Source organism: Panulirus ornatus, chromosome 15 (assembly GCF_036320965.1).
Source record: "Panulirus ornatus isolate Po-2019 chromosome 15, ASM3632096v1, whole genome shotgun sequence".
Classification (NCBI taxonomy): Eukaryota; Metazoa; Arthropoda; class Malacostraca; order Decapoda; family Palinuridae; genus Panulirus; species Panulirus ornatus.
This window is the reverse complement of record NC_092238.1, coordinates 39,152,590-39,174,824: the sequence shown is the minus strand read 5'-3', so window position 1 is coordinate 39,174,824 and position 22,235 is coordinate 39,152,590. Positions and strand designations below refer to the sequence as shown.

At 42.7% G+C, this 22,235-nt stretch overlaps 1 protein-coding gene across 1 annotated transcript in view; it reads left to right on the top strand.

Moving 5' to 3' along the window:
* The window catches only part of LOC139753613 (uncharacterized), a 777,635-nt gene that overhangs the window by 522,139 nt on the left and 233,261 nt on the right, over positions 1-22,235 (top strand). The window contains exon 2 of the mRNA XM_071670232.1: positions 8,287-8,528. Within this exon, the coding sequence (XP_071526333.1) occupies positions 8,303-8,528 (226 nt within the window). The 5' untranslated portion in view covers positions 8,287-8,302. The remainder of the gene's footprint in view (positions 1-8,286; positions 8,529-22,235) is intronic.

Genomic DNA, 22,235 nt, shown 5'->3' with positions numbered 1-22,235 from the left:
GCCTTGCTGGCAGCCTTTCCATGTCCTCTCCCTCTCTCTATCTCTCTTTCTCTCAGTAGGTTCGCCAGGCTTTGATCTTGATCCGGAGGGCAGAGGGTTATGAAAATTCAGCTTTGAAATGGGACAACATTTGCATCTACGGGAAATGACTTTCTAGGATGTAGATAAGCTAGATGCGGCAAGACCAGCCCCTTAAGCAAAACCCAAGACTCATGCCTTTGAGATTAAGTCATTAACATGGTCATGTCTACTACTTTAGTTACCCCTACCTTCACCAACAAAGCCATGGTCTAGCACATATATTTGAGTTCCTATATATACATATATACCAATGACTCAGCTGAATGTAACCTTGTCCACCTATTCAAGCAGGTAAAGTCACTCCAGAGTCCACGCCACAACTTGTCAAACACTGGGCGCTTGAGTGTGTATGACCTGCCTGGCTAACTAATAGTGACATTTAAGTAAAGGATGAGTCCTTATCTCTGTAGGACGCCTGTGTGTTGCTCTCAGACGCAAGCGGCCACCAACCACGAGCTCTTCAACACCATGCCTAATCAAGTCAGAGAGAGAGAGAGAGAGAGAGAGAGAGAGAGAGTTGTGAGGGAAACAGCTGTTGATCAACCACATTGAACGTGAAGGACAGATATGTTGGTTGTGGTATATACATCACCACAGTATCAACCTTCAATAACCAAGAACGTCACTTAAAGATTAGAGTCTCTCCAGCAACAACCCAGGACCAGATCAACTGATGCAGAAAAAGAAAAAAAAGTAAATCCTCAGATGCAGCCAGGGTTCTCCCACTCAGCGTCGCAACTAAATCAAGACCGACTGTGCCATGTCGTACATGAATATCACCAACTCCCCCGTTCACCAACTTTACACCCAGCAAATCTGCGCTGAGCAACATAGCACTCACGACCCCAGGAGAGAGTGGCTTACCCCTACTCCATACCCGACCACTTGCTCACTCGAAGAGTAACTAGCGAGTCAGAAACCAAAGCATATATATATACATACATACATATATATATATATATATATATATATATATATATATATATATATATATATATATATATATATATATGTATGTGGTGTGGGAGGTAAGTTGCTACAAGCATTGAAAACTTCTCATCATGGATGTAAGGCGTGCGTACGAGTAGGAAGAGAGGAAAGTCATTGGTTCTCAGTGAATGTCGGTTTGGGGCAGGGGTGCGTGATGCCTCCATGGTTGTTTAATTTCTTTATGGATGGGGTGGTTAGGGAGGTGAATGCAAGAGTTTGGAGAGAGGGGCAAGTATGCAGTCTGTTGTGGATGAAAGGGCTTGGGAAGTGAGTCAGTTGTTGTTCGCTGATGATACAGCGCTGGTGGCTGATTCGGGTGAGAAACTGCGGAAGTTGTTGACTGAGTTTGGTAAGGTATGTGAAGGAAGAAAGCTGAGAGTAAATGTGAATAAGAAAATGGTTATTAGGTTCTCTAGGGTTGAGGGACAAGTTAATTTGGAGGTGACTTGGATTGGAGAAAAACTGGAGGAAGTGAAGTGTTTCAGATATCTGGGAGTGGATTTAGCAGCAGATGGCAGCAGAAGTGAGTCACAGGGTGTGGGAGGGGGCGAAGGTTCTGGGAGCGTTGAAGAACGAGAGGAAGGCGAAAACGTTATCTCGGAGAGCAAAAATGGGTTTGTTTGAAGAAACAGTTGTTCAAACAATGTTATTTGGGTGCGCGGCTTGGGCTATAGATAGGGTTGTGCGGAGGAGGGTGGATGTGTTGGAAATGAAATATTTGAGGACAATATGTGGTATGAGATGGTTTGATCGAGTAAGTAATGAAAGATTAAGGGAGATGTGTAGTAATAAAAAAAGGGTGGTTGAGAGAGCAAACAAGGTTGTATTGAAATGGTTTGGTTACATGGAGAGAATGAGTGAGGAAAGATTGGCAAAGAGGATATGTATGTCAAAGGTGGAGGGAACGAGGAGAAGTGGGAGACCAAATTGGAGGTGGAAGGATAGAGTGAAAAAGATTTTGAGCGATCGGGGCTTGAACATACAGGAGGGTGAAAGGCGTGCAAGGTATAAAGTGAATTGGAACGATGTGGTATACCGTGGTGGACGTGCTGGCAGTGGATTGAACCAGGGCATGTGAAGCGTCTCTAGTAAACCATAGAAAGTTTTGTCGGGCCAGGATGTGGAAAGGGAGCTGTGGTTTCGGTGCATTACACATGACAGCTAGAGACTGACTGTGAACGAATGTGGCCTTTGTTGTCTTTTCCTAGCCCTAACTCGCGCGCTTGCGGGGGAGGGGGTGCCATTTCATGTTTGGCGAGGTGGCGACGAAATAGATGAAGGCAGCAAGTATGAATATGTACATGTGTATATATGTATACGTCTGTGTATGTATATGTATGTATACGTTGAAATTTATAGGTATGCATATGTACGTGTGAGGGCGTTTATGTATATAAATGTGTATGTGGGTGGGTTGGGCCATTCTTTCGTCTGTTTCCTTGCCCTACCTCACTAACGCGGGAGACAGCGACTAAGTGTACTATTAGTAAAAAAATGATTCTCTCTCTCTCTCTCTCTCTCTCTCTCTCTCTCTCTATATATATATATATATATATATATATATATATATATATATATATATATATATAGAGAGAGAGAGAGAGAGAGAGAGAGAGAGAGAGAGAGAGAGAGAGAGAGATAGATAGATATAGATGTGTGTGTGTGTGTGTGTGTGTTTATGTATTTTAAGTTTCACCATTGCAAAACTCAAGCGTCAGGACTAAAAACATTTATCTGAGAATTTACGTAATCTTTTAGAAGGGGACCATTACGGTCAAGTTTATTACAAGATAGTTTGCATATCGTTTACTCGGCCCGCCAGGCTGGCTGAGCGTCGAACCCTGGCGTCTCGATGTTGCGCTTGGGGGGTCACATGTCGGCCCGAGCGATGTTACTCGAGCGTCTAAATTGTGGGTTCGATGCCCCGCCACAGCACCAGGTTCACCGTAGTTGTACCATCAACTAGGACGGGCTACGGTGAATAGGCCTCCTCCCCCTCTCATCCTCCTCCATAGTGAGTCACTCCCCCTCATCAGTATGAGAACCTCCTCCTTCATTACTCGCACTACATCCCCTCTCGTCTTTCTTCATTCCTCATTACCTCCACATGATACTCCTCCCCTCCAGCTTCCTTATACACACACTTTACAACTCCATACGTCTTCACATTGTCCATTCCTCCATACCCAACGTCCCTCCATTCCCTCAGGACTCCAGATCCCCATTTCCTTGGACCTTCGGTGATCATCACACTGTATTTCGTCGAGCGTTGCCCCGTGTGTCGACCATCATGCATTCCTACCCTGACCTCCCGCATAACGATTTCTACCCTTTCCTCTCACGTGTCCCACAGGTAACCAGCGTCCCTCACTCCAACCAGCCCCTCATTACCTCCCTCACAACCTCTCACTGCCCTCATAATCCCCTCTTAAACCTTCATCAAAGCCACTCCTCACTAAGATTCTCTCCTCCCCTTGCACCACCCACCCACACCTCCCCCCCTGCCACCTGCTTCACTACTCACCTCCACCACCCCAACCTCCCTCCCACCCCATACATCCCCACCGCCAGCCGTGGAAAGTCAGTGAGGCTGATTAAAAGCCTCTCTCTCTCTCTCTCTCTCTCTCTCTCTCTCTCTCTCTCTCTCTCTCTCTCTCTCTCTCTCTCTCTCTCTCTCTCTTCTCTCAATTTGCTGTGCCTTTGATGAGCGACGAGGACCGGGAACCTTATCACACACTTCACTCTATTAAGGAAACCAGAAACTTTCAAAAACTCCTTCCCTCTCACACCAAACCCTCCGGCCCAACGTGTCCTTCCCCTCCTGCTGTAAATTAGCATCAGATGAATGGTAGGAAAGAGTTAACTGGACCTTAATCTAAGAGATAAAAGGAACAATCTACCATATGTCATAATTAAGCGTCTCATATATATATATATATATATATATATATATATATATATATATATATATATATATATATATATATATCACACAAACCCCTGCCGCAAACCTACATTCACTGAGAACCAATCACTTTCCTCTCTTCCTACACGTACACATGCCTTACATCCTCGATAAAAACTTTTCACTGCTTCTAACAACTTGCCTCCCACACCATATATTCTTAATACCTTCCACAGAGCATCTCTATCAACTCTATCATATGCCTTCTCCAGATCCATAAATGCTACATACAAATACATTTGCTTTTCTAAGTATTTCTCACATACATTTTTCAAAGCAAACACCTGATCCACACATCCTCTACCACTTCTGAAACCACACTGCTCTTCCCCAATCTGATGCTCTGTACATGCCTTCACCCTCTCAATCAATACCCTCCCATATAATTTACCAGGAATACTCAACAAACTTACACCTCTGTAATTTGAGCACTCGCTCTTATCCCCTTTGCCTTTGTACAATGGCACTATGCACGTATTCCGCCAATCCTCAGGCACCTCACCATGAGTCGTACATACATTAAATAACCTTAGCAACCAGTCAACAATACAGTCAGTACAGTCGAGAACATTATCTCGGAAAGCAAAAATGGGTATGTTTGAAGGAATAGTGGTTCCAACAATGTTGTATGGTTGCGAGGCATGGGCTATGGATAGAGTTGTGCGCAGGAGGGTGGATGTGCTGGAAATGAGATGTTTGAGGACAATGTGTGGTGTGAGGTGGTTTGATCGAGTAAGTAACGAAAGGGTAAGAGAAATGTGTGGAAATAAAAAGAGCGTGGTTGAGAGAGCAGAAGAGGGTGTTTTGAAATGGTTTGGGCACATGGAGAGAATGAGTGAGGAAAGATTGACCAAGAGGATATATGTGTCGGAGGTGGAGGGAACGAGGAGAAGTGGGAGACCAAATTGGAGGTGGAAAGATGGAGTGAAAAAGATTTTGAGTGATCGGGGCCTGAACATGCAGGAGGGTGAAAGGCGGGCAAGGAATAGAGTGAATTGGATCGGTGTGGTATACCGGGGTTGACGTGCTGTCAGTGGATTGAATCAGGGCATGTGAAGCGTCTAGGGTAAACCATGGAAAGTTGTATGGGGCCTGGATGTTAAAAGGGAGCTGTGGTTTCGGGCATTATTGCATGACAGCTAGAGACTGAGTGTGAACGAATGGGGCCTTTGTTGTCTTTTCCTAGCGCTACCTCGCACACATGCGGGGGGAGGGGGATGGTATTCCATGTGTGGCGAGGTGGCGATGGGAATGAATGAAGGCAGACAGTGTGAATTGTGTGCATGGGTATATATGTATGTGTCTGTGTGTGTATATATATGTGTACATTGAGATGTATAGGTATGTATATTTGCGTGTGTGGATGTGTATGTATATACATGTGTATGGGGGTGGGTTGGGCCATTTCTTTCGTCTGTTTCCTTGCGCTACCTCGCAAACGCGGGAGACAACGACAAAGCAAAATATAATAATATATATATATATATATATATATATATATATATATATATATATATATATATATATATATATATATATATATATATATATCCCTGGAGATAGGGGAGAAAGAATACTTCCCACGTATTCCCTGCGTGTCGTAGAAGGCGACTAAAAGGGGAGGGACAGGGAGGCTGGAAATCCTCCCGTCTTGTTTTTTTTTTTTTTTTTTTAATTTTCCAAAAGAAGGAACAGAGAAGGGGGCCAGGTGAGGATATTCCCTCAGAGGCCTAGTCCTCTGTTCTTAACGCTACCTTGCTAATGCGGGAAATGGCAAATAGTTTGAAGGAAAGTAGTAGTAGTATAATTATCATCTGTATGACTCTCTGACGCTTCGAAAACTCCTTGGCAATCCCAGGTTCAAGTAAGGAAACCCATCTATGTAGTCACAGACACACACCGATGAACACCTGCTGTCTCCTAGTCTGCTGGGCTCGGGCCTTGGACCCTCACACACTTGCCCAGAACCACTCTGCACTAAAGGTTCATTTGGCTGCGACAGAAAGGCACTCGTATATGTACTCGTAAATAGGATCAGATTTGATGATAATGATATGCATAGATAAGTCATTACTGCATTGAATCTACACATATTTAATGAGTTAAAAGATGCACTCATTACTTTAAGGAAGAATCTATTTTTCATTTGTTTTGGGGTTATATAGAGTTCAAAAAATGAGTAAACATACACACTTACACTTTAAAACTGGTTAACTTTTGAATTCGATTTTGTAAGTTTCAAGAACGGTTTCCTGGCCCATTTTTCACCACGTTTTCTGAAGATGTTTACAGTTTACTCTCCATAGCTCGTTAAGACGTTTTGCGCTGTTAGATTTAATTCCCTTTAGGATTTTCCAGGGCCTAAGGTTGTTGTTGTTTTTGGAAGTGTGTGGTCAAGGGGGAGAGTGAGAGTGAGCATGGTGTAGTTGTGGGAGAGTGAGTATTGTATTGTAAGAGGATGGAGAGTATGGGAGAGCGTTACAGTGGTGTGGTTGTGAAGATGATGAGGATGTGGGAGTAAGGTGTGTATGTGTGTGTGTGTGTGTGTGTGTGTGTGTGTGTGTGTATGTTTGTGTGTGTGTGTGTGTGTGTGTGGGGTCGTGAGAAGTGAATGTGGAAGATTACGGGTGATGGAGTGAGAATCGTATAGTCGTGGTGGGGGAAGGGCTTATTGCGGGCGTGGCAGAATTAAGGTAATGTGAGAGTGAGAGTGGGGTGGTTATGGGAGGGTGAGATATGTTGTGGTCGTTAGGGATGTGTGTTTGTGGGAGGGTGAGGCCGGAGGAGCGTGAAGGTCGTTGTGACCTTCAGAAACTTTTATCACAGTGGGGGGGAAAAAGATGAAATGAAAGGGAAAAATGTCGAAATACACACACACACACACACACACACACACACACACACACACACCTGAGCCCACCACAGCAACATGGGCCTTTAGTGTGGCTATTGGCGAAGTCCTGTATCAACAGCGGTGTGTCATACGTAACCAAGCGTACCACTCCTCCCTCGGTGGAGAGCTGCCATCAAAGCAGGGAAGGAGAGCTTGCTGATGGCCCCAGCCAGCCCGCCCTCACTGCTTGCCTTACCTTACCCTACGAGGAACACTGTCAGGTGGATGCAGGGAGTCAGGACGAACGTAGCACGACTCAGAGAGCCAGTATGTCGTCGGCAGACAGGAGAGAGACGACTGGAAATCAGAAACTTTTTTTGGAAGATACTTGGACGATTATACTTCCATGATCACGACGGGCAAGACCCTTGTGATCACGACGGGCACGACCCTTGTGATCACGACGGGCACGACCCTTTTGGTCACGACGGATGACCCTTTGATACGATGGGATGATCAAGGCTCCTACCGTAGTGCTTCAGGGCATCAAGGCCTTCCAGCTTGCCCCTCCTTATGACCTCTCATAGCCTCGTGTCTGGACGTAGGTGACCAACAGTATTGTGTATCTGTTGTCCAGCGTCACTCACGCTGGCATGTAATGGCCAGTCATCCATACTGCCTTGGTTTAATGGATGTTTGGAGTATGTGAAAGGTCGTACAATCATTCTTGTAAGTTGTTGTTAGTACGTTAATGGTAGCAGGCCATTAGTATGGACCTGAGAGAACATTAAGGTTAATATGCTTATGGTAAACCAGTAATGGCAGTGCTGTGTGGCAGCAGGTTACACACAGATGCTGTCCATGAATGCCTAAAGCCATCTTACATATATATATATATATATATATATATATATATATATATATATATATATATATATATATATATATATATATATATATATATATATTTGCCTGAAATTTGTTTATCAGTGATTTTGTGTCGTTTTAAACTTCCCTTCTATTTCTTTACAACTTGTGGCTCTTATGGATTAATTCCGTGTGTAATACCTTTTACGTTGCCATTATTGGATTGAGGTAGAAAGATCAAAGGTAAGTCAGAGAACCCCGGGCTATCCCAGCGTTCTCCTTGTATTTTCAGGTTATGAAAACTAATTTTGGAAATTTTTAGCAAATATTGCTGAGGGCTGAAATATTTCATACACTGTTCTATGATGCACAATAAATTCCTATTGTTTAATTAAAGTATCCGAGGGAAAAATCTCTCTTCCATTTATTTCCTAGAAGTGAAATAGTATATAGATGTTATGTAATCAGAGAGTAGGAACGTTAGGAGTAGTTCGATGTCCTGAGGCTGAGCCTTGGAGGGCGATTACTGAAGTTGTCTTCTTGTCTACAGATGAGCGTTGAGTGTAATGGGCGCGGGGTGGCGGCCTGTGGAGAGTGGTGGTCATGGCGGTCCTGTGCGCACATGTGCATGGGCGTGCCTGCTGGCGTGGGCTGCCTTATGGGCGGGGCGGGCTGAGGGCTGCGGCATGGGTGAGTTGCGCTGCCATGACGGCAGCTGTGTCGCCGCCGACCAGTACTGCGACGGCGAAGCCGACTGTCCCAGCCAGGAGGACGAGCCACCACACTGCACGCGTGAGTACCTCACTCTCGTATTTAGAGTACCTCCCCCTCTCTCTCACCTGGCTCACGGCGAGTACCTCCCCCTCTCACCTGGCTCACGGCGAGTACCTCCCCCTCTGTCTCACCTGGCTTCCAGGTGGGAGCATCCTATCCTGCCCTTACCTGGCTCTCTTCTGTCGCTCTTTTGCATCTCTACTTCGATCACGTTTAACCTCCTTTATTTAGTTCAGACGTGGCTTCTTCCTGGGCCAAAACTTGTTCCTTTTTGGTTCGCACATGAATCCAGCTTGGCTCACATATAGCCCCAGCCAGACAACAGCTGGCTTCAGTCTAGCTTACCTATGGCTACAGCCTAGATCACATCATTACTCTACATGGTTTACACCTGTTTCATGTCCCTCTTATTTATGGCTCCTGCTTGGCTCATGTTCCCATTTGGCTAATTCCTGGTTCTTACACAGGCTCAAACTTGGCCTGGTTTGTGCCAGCTTCACATTTTGGTTTTTACTTGCATTACACTTGACCTATATGGTTCACATGTGGCTTTCACCTGATTCATTCCTGCTTCTCACATAGCTCTTATCTACTTCACTCCTACCTGACTTACACTCGGCTCATACTTGGCTCATATGTATCTCTAATTTACTTCTTATCTAACTAACACCTGCCTTCAGTTACCTTGTACATCCCCACCATTTAATTTGTACCTGGTTTACTTATGGTTCATATGTGACTCTCATGCAACTCGCATGTGGTTCCAACTTATTTTACACCTGTGGCTCATTTGTTTTTGGGCTGGTAGGCAACTGGCTCGTATTTTTGCCACACCTGGATCATTGCTGATGGATCACACCTTTCCTTAATCCTCCCTTCACCAGCGGTGTCCATCAGTGATGTCTTGCCTCCTTTCCTTCGACGATATCCTTCGTTCAACACATAACCGAATTCGCTCATACGTTGAGGACTTGGTTTGTATTCCTCCGCAATTATTATTCCCAAAGAGGCTTCAACTTCTCCAGCTCGATCTGTCTCTCATCTCGTCACAACAGCCATCTCTATAAACTCAGATTTGGACAGAATCTCCATTTGAGACAGATATAATCGAGTTAGGTTTAACACCCATAAAACCCACTTTCTTTGCCATTTCTGGTCCTAAAACCCTTCTTCACGGCTGTTCCATTACATCTGATGGTTCTATATAGTTCCAGCACTCAAGAGCAAACTTGATATCGCTGTAACATCTAACCCAATTTGGAAACTCCCATATGACACAAATAGCAAAATCTGCCTCTGGGCCACACGAGTCTTATTAAGGTGACGAAGATTTTCTTCTCCCGCTGTGGACATAGTATTGATCCATCCTTCTATGGGGTACAATACTGCTCTCACATCTAGGGAGGTTCCAGGACTAATTACTCGTACTTGCCTGAGTTAGGTCCAGTGCAACTAGACTTATCAGTTCTCTCAGCAGACCTCAGACCTTGATCCGCATTCCCTGCGGTGCTCTGCTGGTACTCTTTCCCTCTCCTGTAGATATTGCTCCAGTTTCTGTTCACGAGTGGTGGCTTCCTGAACAACTCCACCTGTATGGCTTGTCCACGCAGTACCCGCCAAGCCTCATGATTACTGTGTGGCCGTCGGGAACTCGTGGGTGAAGCACAGTAACATATTCTCTCTCTCTCTCTCTCTCTCTCTCTCTCTCTCTCTCTCTCTCTCTCTCTCTCTCTCTCTCTCTCTCTCTCTCTCTCTCTCTCTCTCCTTAAAAAGTGGATTTTCCCACCTCTTCAGAAATCCTTAAGTTAGTCTCCTATTCTTCGGCCGACACTAATGTTCTGTGGGAATCATCACTTACGTCCATGATGGTCGTTTGAATATCAGGTATCAGGAAAATCTCTTTCCGGTCTGATGTGAAGTGTGTTGAATGATGTTCCTTTATTCTCTTCTTCTATATCATGTGGGATTCATCCGCCCCTAGATAAGATATCGAAGATGATGTATTCATCGTAGTACCACAGGACAATATGTAACACATATGTATCTTTGTTAGTTTCCTACAGATTAGTTTGTATGGTCTCTCCTCCCCCCCTTACTATCTCATCCTGTGGTCCCCTACCACCACCACCGTTTTCTCACACTGGATCTTATATCTCGTTTTCATATTCCCATTTTTTTTTTGTTCATATTCCCATTTTTTTTTTCATATTCCCATTTTTTTTTGTTCATATTCCCATTTTTTTTGTTTTGCTTTGTTCCCTGACTTGTTTCTCAGGAAGGATCAATTTGCTTATTTTAGATATGTCTATCGTATGATGTCTATGTTTATATCTTTCATATTATGTCTTTCACGGTGCATCTTTCATGTTATATCTTTCACGGTGTATCTTTCATGTTATATCTCTCACGGAGTATCTTTCATGTTATATAGCTTTCACAGTGTATCTTTCATGTTATATCTTCCACGGTGTATCTTTCATGTTATATCTTTCACGGTGTATCTTTCATGTTATATCTTTCACAGTGTATCTTTCATGTTATATCTTCCACGGTGTATCTTTCATGTTATATCTTTCACGGTGTATCTTTCATGTTATATATCTTTCACAGTGTATCTTTCATGTTATATCTTCCACGGTGTATCTTTCATGTTATATCTTTCACAGTATATGTAGTTTTTATGAATAAATGAAAAAATCGGAGTGACATGGCTGAAACACAGTCGAGAGTGTATGTAGTCTCAGATTTATCTTAAACACCTTAAGAGCGTGTTGAAGACTTTTCCGTTGATGGTAATAACTTGACGTTTGACGGCCTTAATGACCTTGGCACTTGACACACTTGACGAAGTCCAGACAGTCGGCCAACCAGTGAAAGTGCTCGACCTCGTATTGGAGGAAATTTCGTATCATAATTGTTAATTATTCCGCCATGTGACTCATGTCGCATTTGCACCTGTCGTCGTCCAGGTATATGACACCCAGCCTCTGGGCTGACGCACTAGCCCCCGCCTGGCCTCTCTTGTATCAGAGATCTTTTGACCATTTGCGTCCGTGTTCAGCGAGGACGCATAATATCACCGTCACACCCTTTCACTCTCTATAAACAAAAGTTAGTGAGGTTATAAAGGGCATTACAATTGGTATTGGCCTCCGGGTCTCCCTCCCTCGCATTGTTCCCATACATACAACCGTAATAGAACGGCCAGGTTGCGCAGCGCGGCTCGTGATTAGAAAAGGAAGCTCTTGTTGGCAACATAGCGAAATGAATTTAGTGACATTTTGCCAACGCTGGGGAATGAGAATGGTATAAAACTAACAGATCTGTTGTTGTGTACGGTATCTCGTTAGTTCGTGCCTCAAACTACAGGCCTGTGATATCAAAAGGCGAAAAGAGGAGGCCTGCTTGCATGTCGCAGAACAAATACAATGGCGGCACACTCTTCTGAAAACACACACACACACACACACACACACACACACACACACACACACACACACACACCATCGCCTCTGAAATTACTAGGTCATGTTTTGAGGCTCTTTCGGTGTAGTGCAAAATCGATGACAACTTCCTTGTTCCTTACATACAGACACTGATGGTATCTGGTGAGTGCAACTCGAGTGTACCCACTGTGTAAATAATACCACTGGCATCAGTGTCATAGTGGCATTGGCACAAACATCGTACCATCTGCTACATTTAGAGAGGCGCTGTTGTGTGCATGACGCTGTAGGAGACGGTGAATACAACTTGTGACGTGGGCGCTATTGTTGGAAGAGTATTACGAGGAATACAAGTGGAGTAACTGAGGAATATCGCTGATAATATCACGAAGACAGAATACAGAGATCAGGAGCATTATGAGCAATGCTGCTAAAGTGATTGAGGAGGATTGCTGGAAATATTGGTTGTGTATTCATGGACTGTTACCGAGAATATTAGTGGAATAGGAGTATTCCATGCAGGATAGTGTTAACCATTGGAATAGGAGTATTACATGGTGAAATATGAAAAGCGACTGGGAAGTAATGCTGGAAATATGAGAGAGATTATTACGTAGATAGCGAGGAGTATCTCTAAGGAATTAGATTGGAAGGTCCGGGATAACGAGAAAATAAGAACAATTATGGATTAAATGACGATTGTTCTCATAATTATTTCCAGTGATTAAGGAGTTTAAGTGATAATGTTGATAATTGAAAAGTACGTCTGGAAATACTACATTGGTTAGTATTGATAAATTCTATAAGGAATATTCCTAGAAATTTTGCGGAGCCGTCATACACAGTGTAGAGAAGGTCAGTACAGTACCTGTGGAGTTATAATGGGGAGGCCAGGGTGTCTTGTTACTTTTACGACCTGATTAAAAGAGCGAAAGAAAGAGAGAAGGAATGAAAGGAGAGAAGGAATGAGCGAAAGAGAGGGAGATCGAATACCTATCGAAGAGTTCCAGCTACAAAGAGACTTGGTCTAAGGAAGAGGTAGCACGCAGAGAAAATGTTAAGAGAGGAAGAGATGAAGTAAATAAAACACTTCAGCAAACACACTAGAACAAAGAAAGATATACAAAACAAGTTCTCTTTTTTCTCCTCTTACTACATAGGAGCCTTTCCTCTGAGTCAGTGCAGGAGCCTTTCCTCTGAGTCAGTGTAGGAGACTCCACTCTGAGTCAGTGTAGGGGTCTCTCCTCTGAGTCAGTGTAGGAGTCTCTCCTCTGAGTCAGTGTAGGAGTCTCTCCTCTGAGTCATTGTAGGAGCCTCTCCTCTGAGTCAGTGTAGGAGCCTCTCCTCTGAGTCATTGTAGGAGCCTCTCCTCTGAGTCAATGTAGGAGCCTCTCCTCTGAGTCATTGTAGGAGCCTCTCCTTCGAGTCAATGTAGGAGTCACTTCTCTGAGTCACCAGTTCACTACACCAGGAACAACAGTGGTGGGGCTGCCAGAACTGTCATCCTCGGACAGGTGGCTCCGTAATATGCTGGGCATCAGAGCTGGACTGAGTGGCATCATCTCCCTGTACGCATCACCTGCCACCGACACTCCTCCCTCCCTCCCTCCACGTAGCCTGGCTATTCCAGGCCCCCGTTCTGTTATGGGCGAGAGGTAACCTTGCTCCCCCTGAGCTGTGGGTGACGGCGACAACCTTATCGGGAAATTCATTTCGTCTGATTGGATATGTCTCGTGTTATTTGTCTTTTCTTTTATCGTCATTCCTTTCCGTCCTGACCTGATGGCACTAGGGAGAGAGAGAGAGAGAGAGAGAGAGAGAGAGAGAGAGAGAGAGAGAGAGAGAGAGAGAGAGAGAGAGAGAGAGAGAGCTTATTGATTCACGGTGGTTGGTGGACAGCAGCTTCGGCGTCCACAGGATTGTGTGTGTGCCTGTGTGCACGTAAGTGGGTGGGGTTGAATGAGCTAGGTGTGTGTGTGTGTGTGTGTGTGTGTGTGTGTGTGTGTGTGTGTGTGTGTGTGTGTTTACGATAATGTCTCGCCCAAGATTGACACATGTGGAGGTTGATGTGTCGGGACGTGCATGGTCATGCGTGTGTTGTGGGTGGTGGTGGTGGTGCTCTGAGGTCTGTACGAAGAAAATCAGAAATAGAACAGATTTACCACTTACCATTATCCTCCTTTGTTCATGTTAACTCATACAAGAAATCGTAGACTAGCGTGGATTTGCGTCGATCGACTAACGCCATAGTCTTCTCATTCGTTGTCAGTATATTATAGAGGGAAGCTGCATGGATCATGTCAAATCCAAAATAGAAATGAAACATTCAGGTCTGCTTTTCTACTCCATGGAGAGCAATGCTTATGCCATGAGTTACGGCTCCACGTGGATCATTTCGTGATCCAAAGAACGTGGAATCAGACCACAACTATTGGAAAGATACTTGAAAACATCATCTATCCGCAATGACAATTGGTTCCCTAAACGTCGATTTTCTGAAAGATCAGAAGCCAGAATTTACAGCCTCACGAACAGGGCGACGCTCGCCAAAGAAGACGTCAAACAGTACTGAAAAAAACTAGCAAATGGGAGGAGTTCAGTCCCCACGTGAACCATGAGCAGACGAACACAGTTAAATGTAACGGATGATGACAGAGAGATTCTGGCTCTGGACAGACACAGAGATTCTGGTCACTTTGTTAATAATGGTTTCTGGTGATGATAAATGAAGACCTTCGAACTGCTTATATATATATATATATATATATATATATATATATATATATATATATATATATATATATATATATATATATATATATATATATATATAAACTGCCTCAAAGACAAATTTATGCTCTGTAATCACGTACTCAATGAAACAGATAAATATTCAGCTCACATGCACATTAGTTCGTGTGTGTGTGTGTTTGCACTCTGAAATACGTAATAAGATTTGTGTACAGAGGAACATATAATTAGAAAGACAGACTTAGAAGAAAGTGTCGTTGAAACAGAGGTGACATACGCACATTGCTAAGGATAAGGTTCAAGAGTTTGTATAATGTGAATTACACCTTACCTACCTCTGATGCAGCCAAGACTGGATGATAGTAAGATAATGAGAGGTATTGAGATACTTAGATGTAGATAAGCGCATGGAGTATCTAGAGATATAAAGATTCCCTGGTGGTGACTATACTACCCTCGTATGTAGTCATAGTGTGTGCGGAAACATCTGACAGGCCACTTTCTAAATGTTGAAGGTCTCGGTAGAAAACGGATCACTGCAAAGAAGTAGAAGGGAATAAACACTTTACCTGTGTATGAGAAAGACTGTAGAGAAAAGTAGGCTGAGCTGCGTACTAATACAGTTAACACTCCAGGTTTGTAAGCTGTTGGAAAAGATGATCGCAAGGCACAAGGAGGAGAACTTGGAAAAGAGAAATGACTTGTGGGAGACGTAACATGGATACAGAGGATAAAGGTCAAGTGTTACGAATCTATTAGAGTAACTTGATGGGTGGAGTTGGTAATAATACATGATGGATGGGGTTAGTACGAGCACAGAGATAAGAGATGGAAGGATAGCATGTGTGTTACCAGACTATGAAAATGCAAAGGTCATGTAAGGATAGCATGTGTGTTACTGAAACTGTCGAACAGCAAAGGTCACTGTTTACTACGGGGCACTGATAAAAGAATCTAGATTTCCTCTCGAGCCTCGTAAAGAGAGATCTTTCGGTGGAACGTATGGAACTGATGGAACGAGACAGACGACACACACTGGAGGTGTTTTTAAGAGCTGCGTAAAAGTATCAGTTCTACATGGCTTTGTCTTGGGGTCTTAGTTACGTCTGACACATGTTGATAAGGTGGCAGGTGGATATCAAGAATATTCGAATAGCTTTGCAAATTATGAGGATACTGTGAGTGAAATATGTGATATTAAGCGGTATGGAAATCTACAAATAGGATCCAACAATCCCCATCAGATATGTGGTTCATGAAATCGAACCCGAAGATATGTAATTTCATGAAGATGGGACACACTGAAATGATGCCAAATTGTAACTGTAAGAAGATACACATAAATGTTCTTCACCTCAATTAAGACTCGAACCGATGCCAGCCAAGTGGACGGCAAGCCAAGCACAAAACTAAGCTACGGTTTATCCCAGACTGGAATCTCACGTCCACGCGTGTAACACTACACAATACAAATCACAGGTAAGCCGCTCACACACCACCTAGCCAGAAAATCAATTGAATTCCCACCTTTGTGGAAATCTCGACCCAGCAGCACTCGCTGCACTGTGTGCCTCACATATCGATATCCCCCACTATGACCATGTTTAAACCCTATACCCCCACTGCATATATAACCTCTTTGTTATTTCCCTTACGATCTCTTTCAAATATAGAGTCCCGATGTTACTCAGGACCTTGTTCTAAATGCTCTTGCTGCCCAAGGCTGCGCTGATTACAGTAGCAGGAACATGTGGACTCCTTTGGAGTGAGAAGCTCTGGTTCTCAGTGATATAGCTACGCCAAAGATGACTTTTTCCACTTGTTGTGTAACCTTGACAAGGCGGAGTTCCAATAACTCTCTCTCTCTCTCTCTCTCTCTCTCTCTCTCTCTCTCTCTCTCTCTCTCTCTCTATGTATACGTATTTCATCAAGTCCACCGCATTTTAGCACTTCTTCCCTTATCTGGAGACATTTTCTATACGGTATATATACATATATATATATATATATATATATATATATATATATATATATATATATATATATATATATATATACCTCAGTGCTTTCTTGTGTTCAGAAGGTTGAATAAAGACATCCTTTCCATAGCTCTTCATAAATCTCAGAAGGCTGCTACAGACGAGGCCTCACCCATACATTAGACATCTTCAGGTGAAAGTTAGATACAAATTGCATAGTTCAGGACGGTTGAATCTGCAATCTCCATCGTAAGAGGGGGAATGGAGGCAGGGGGGGGGGGGAATGGTGGTTCATCTGTCGAGTCAGTCATGGATGGTATAGTTTATGAGGCAGGTCGAGGATTGGTGGAGAGAGAGAGAGAGAGAGAGAGAGAGAGAGAGAGAGAGAGAGAGAGAGAGAGAGAGAGAGAGAGAGAAGATTGTCAGGAGTTACCTCGTCCTGAGATGTGACAGGCAGTAGCCTTTATCTCTCTGATCTCTTTCAGGGATTACCTGTGGTCTGTACTGGAAGTTGATACTGTGTGTGTATATATATATATATATATATATATATATATATATATATATATATATATATATATATATATATATATATGTATATATGTATATATCTTAGCCTGAGCCAGGTACCCATTTTATCGACCAACCTCTACGAGTGGATGAACAGCTGCATTGGCAGTGGACCGACTGCCGCAAACCAAGATTCAAACCTACGCGTTCCTCCATGGGCGGCCCGTGAATGCGTCACGGTCGGAAACGCTAACCGCTGTACCACGGAGGTCCATATATATATATATATATATATATATATATATATAAGAAATCAGTCCATTCCCAAAACATGGGGAAAAAGATTTCATGAAAATATGGAGAGATTTGACAGATATTATTGTAATGTTTCTCTAATTAAAAAGAATTGAAAGAAAATCATTAAGTCGCATCATACTGTCCGGATGATGAAGAAAATTAGAGGCAGAAGTTTACAGCTCAAAAAAATAAGACTTCTTTAGAAGTCTAAAGCTGGAATAATAAGACTTGTGTGAAGTGGTTATTGATTCATAAGTGAAAACGAAGACGAGGGGACCAGGTCGGTGTGTGGCGTACATCCTCGCGAAAACTTTTGGCATAATCTGACCGCCACTGACCAGGGCTGGTGGATAACACAGGCAAGCCTAAAGAGATCGTAAAAGACGGTGATTCAGTACCCAGAGATCGACCGAGGAGTGTGAGTGTTCGCGAGTCTTGTGTGAGTGTTTGTGTGTGTGTTTATGTATATGATTGAGTGTGTTTATTCTTAGAGTGTGTGTGTGTGTGTGTGTGTGTGTGAGTATTCTCACACATCCTCACCTCTGTCTTCCTTTATCATCCTTCGTGATAGCAGGACACTCAGCGGAAGGCCTTTGACTAATGATTCACAGAACGCAGGCGGCACTGGAGGCTTCTACATTGTTAACTTACCCAGACCCTTAACGACCTGTATTATGTGACAGTCCGTAATAAGTACTGGAGGTGTTGTGAGATTTGTGCTATGTAAAAACAGCCACGGTTCTTGCAACTCCATCCGTCGTGTCTAAGTAATTAGGGAGTTCATTAGTAATATCTTGACATCTCTTGGTATATATATATATATATATATATATATATATATATATATATATATGGGAGGATATTGATTGAGAGAGTGAAGGCATGTACAGAGCATCAGATTGGGGAAGAGCAGTGTGGTTTCAGAAGTGGTAGAGGATGTGTGGATCAGGTGTTTGCTTTGAAAAATGTATGTGAGAAATACTTAGAAAAGCAAATGGATTTGTATGTAGCATTTATGGATCTGGAGAAGGCATATGATAGAGTTGATAGAAATGCTCTGTGGAAGGTATTAAGAATATAGGGTGTGGGAGGCAAGTTAGTAGCAGTGAAAAGTTTTTATCGAGGATGTAAGGCATGTGTACGTGTAGGAAGAGGAAAGTGATTGGTTTTCAGTGAATGTTGCTTTGCGGCAGGGGTGTGAGATGTCTCCATGGTTGTTTTATTTGTTTATGGATGGAGTTGTTAGGGAGTTGAATGCAAGAGTTTTGGAAAGAGGGGCAAGTATGCAGTCTGTTGTGGATGAGAGAGCTTGGGAAGTGAGTCGGTTGTTGTTCGCTGATGATACAGCGCTGGTGTCTGATTCATGTGAGAAACTGCAGAAGCTGGTGACTGAGTTTGGTAAAGTGTGTGAGACAACAAGGCTGAGAGTAAATGTGAATAAGAGCAAGGTTATTAGGTACAGTAGGGTTGAGGGACAAGTCAACCGGGAGATAAGTTTGAATGGAGAAAAACTGGAGGAAGTGAAGTGTTTTAGATATCTGGGAGTGGATTTGGCAGCGGATGGAACCATGGAAGTGGAAGTGAATCGTAAGGTGGGGGAGGGGGCGAAAGTTCTGGGAGCGTTGAAGAATGTGTGGAAGTCGAGAACATTATCTCCGAAAGCAAAAATGGCTATGTTTGAAGGAAGAGTGGTTCCAACAATGTTATATGGCTGCGAGGCGTGGGCTATAGATAGGGTTGTTCGGAGGAGGGTGGATGTGCTGGAAATGAGATGTTTGAGGACAATATGTGGTGTGCGATGGTTTGACCGAGTAAGTGATGTAAAGGTAAGAGAGATGTGTGGTAATAAAAAGAGTGTGGTTGAGATAGCAGAAGAGCGAGTTTGGAAATGGTTTGGTCACATGGAGAGAATGAGTGAGGAAATATTGACCAAGAGGATATATGTGTCAGAGGTGGAGGGAACGAGGAGAAGTGGGAGACCAAATTGGAGGTGGAAAGATGGAGTGAAAAAGATTTTGAGTGATCGGAGCCTGAACATGTGTGAGGGTGAAAGGCGTGCAGGAAATAGTGTGAATTGGAACGATGTGGTATACCGGGGTCGACGTGCTGTCATTGAATTGAACCAGGGCATGTGAAGCGTCTAGAGTAAACCATGAAAAGTTCTGTGGGGCCTGGATATGGAAAGGGAGCTGTGGTTTCAGTGCATTATACATGACAGCTAGAGACTGAGTGTGAACGAATGTGGCCTTTGTTGTCTTTTCCTAGCTCTACCTCGCGCACATACGGGGGGATGGGGTTGTTATTTCATGTGTGGTGGGGTGGCGATGGGAATGAATAAAGGCAGACAGTATGAATAATGTACATGTGTATATATGTATATGTCTGTGTGTGTATATATATGTATACGTTGAGATGTATAAGTATGTATAAGTGCGTGTGTGGACGTGTACGTATATACATGTGTATGTGGGTGGGATGGGCCATTCTTTCGTCTGTTTCTTTGCACTACCTTGCTAACGCGGGAGACGGCGACAAAGCAAAATAAAGATAGAATAATAATAATGATAATAATATATATATATATATATATATATATATATATATATATATATATATATATATATATATATGTATATATATATATATATATATATATATATATATATATATATATATATATATATATATATATATAGAGAGAGAGAGAGAGAGAGAGAGAGAGAGAGAGAAGGGGGCCAGGTGAGGATATTCCCTCAAAGGCCCAATCCTCTGTTCTAACGCCCACCTCGCTAACGCGGGAAATGGCGAATAGTTTGAAAGAAAAGATATATATGTATATATATATATATATATATATATATATATATATATATATATATATATATATATATATTCATTTTTTATTTATATTTATTTATTTTGCTTTGTCGCTGTCTCCCGCGTATATATATATATATATATATATGTATATATATATATATATATATATATATATATATATATATATATATATATATATATATGTATATATATATATATATATATATATATATATATATATATATATATATATATATATATGTATATATATATATATATATATAGTGTTGTAAATGGAAATGGTGAAGAGCTTGTAGATTTATGTGCTGAAAAAGGACTGATGATTGGGAATACCTGGTTTAAAAAGCGAGATATACATAAGTATACTTATGTAAGTAGGAGAGATGGCCAGAGAGCGTTACTGGATTACGTGTTAATTGACAGGCGTGCGAAAGAGAGACTTTTGGATGTTAATGTGCTGAGAGGTGCAACTGGAGGGATGTCTGATCATTATCTTGTGGAGGCTAAGGTGAAGATTAGTATGGGTTTTCAGAAAAGAGGAGTGAATGTTGGGGTGAAGAAGGTGGTGAGAGTAAGTGAGCTTGGGAAGGAGACCTGTGTGGGGAAGTACCAGGAGAGACTGTGTACAAAATGGAAAAAGGTGAGAACAATGGAAGTAAGGGGAGTGGGGGAGGAATGGGATGTATTTAGGGAATCAGTGATGGATTGCGCAAAAGATCCTTGTGGCATGAGAAGAGTGGGAGGTGGGCTGTTTAGAAAGGGTAGTGAGTGGTGGGATGAAGAAGTAAGAGTATTAGTGAAAGAGAAGAGAGAGGCATTTGGACGATTTTTGCAGGGAAAAAATGCAATTGAGTGGGAGAAGTATAAAAGAAAGAGACAGGAGGTCAAGAGAAAGGTGCAAGAGGTGAAAAAAAGGGCAAATGAGAGTTGGGGTGAGAGACTATCAGTAAATTTTAGGGAGAATAAAAAGATGTTCTGGAAGGAGGTAAATAGGGTGCGTAAGACAAGGGAGCAAATGGGAACTTCAGTGAAGGGCGTAAATGGGGAGGTGATAACAAGTAGTGGTGATGTGAGAAGGAGATGGAATGAGTATTTTGAAGGTTTGTTGAATGTGTCTGATGACAGAGTGGCAGATATAGGGTGTTTTGGTCGAGGTGGTGTGCAAAGTGAGAGGGTTAGGGAAAATGATTTGGTAAACAGAGAAGAGGTAGTAAAAGCTTTGCGGAAGATGAAAGCCGGCAAGGCAGCAGGTTTGGATGGTATTGCAGTGGAATTTATTAAAAAAGGGGGTGACTGTATTGTTGACTGGTTGGTAAGGTTATTTAATGTATGTATGACTCATGGTGAGGTGCCTGAGGATTGGCGGAATGCGTGCATAGTGCCATTGTATAAAGGCAAAGGGGATAAGAGTGAGTGCTCAAATTACAGAGGTATAAGTTTGTTGAGTATTCCTGGTAAATTATATGGGAGGGTATTGATTGAGAGGGTGAAGGCATGTACAGAGCATCAGATTGGGGAAGAGCAGTGCGGTTTCAGAAGTGGTAGAGGATGTGTGGATCAGGTGTTTGCTTTGAAGAATGTATGTGAGAAATACTTAGAAAAGCAAATGGATTTGTATGTAGCATTTATGGATCTGGAGAAGGCATATGATAGAGTTGATAGAGATGCTCTGTGGAAGGTATTAAGAATATATGGTGTGGGAGGAAAGTTGTTAGAAGCAGTGAAAAGTTTTTATCGAGGATGTAAGGCATGTGTACGTGTAGGAAGAGAGGAAAGCGATTGGTTCTCAGTGAATGTAGGTTTGCGGCAGGGGTGTGTGATGTCTCCATGGTTGTTTAATTTGTTTATGGATGGGGTTGTTAGGGAGGTAAATGCAAGAGTCCTGGAAAGAGGGGCAAGTA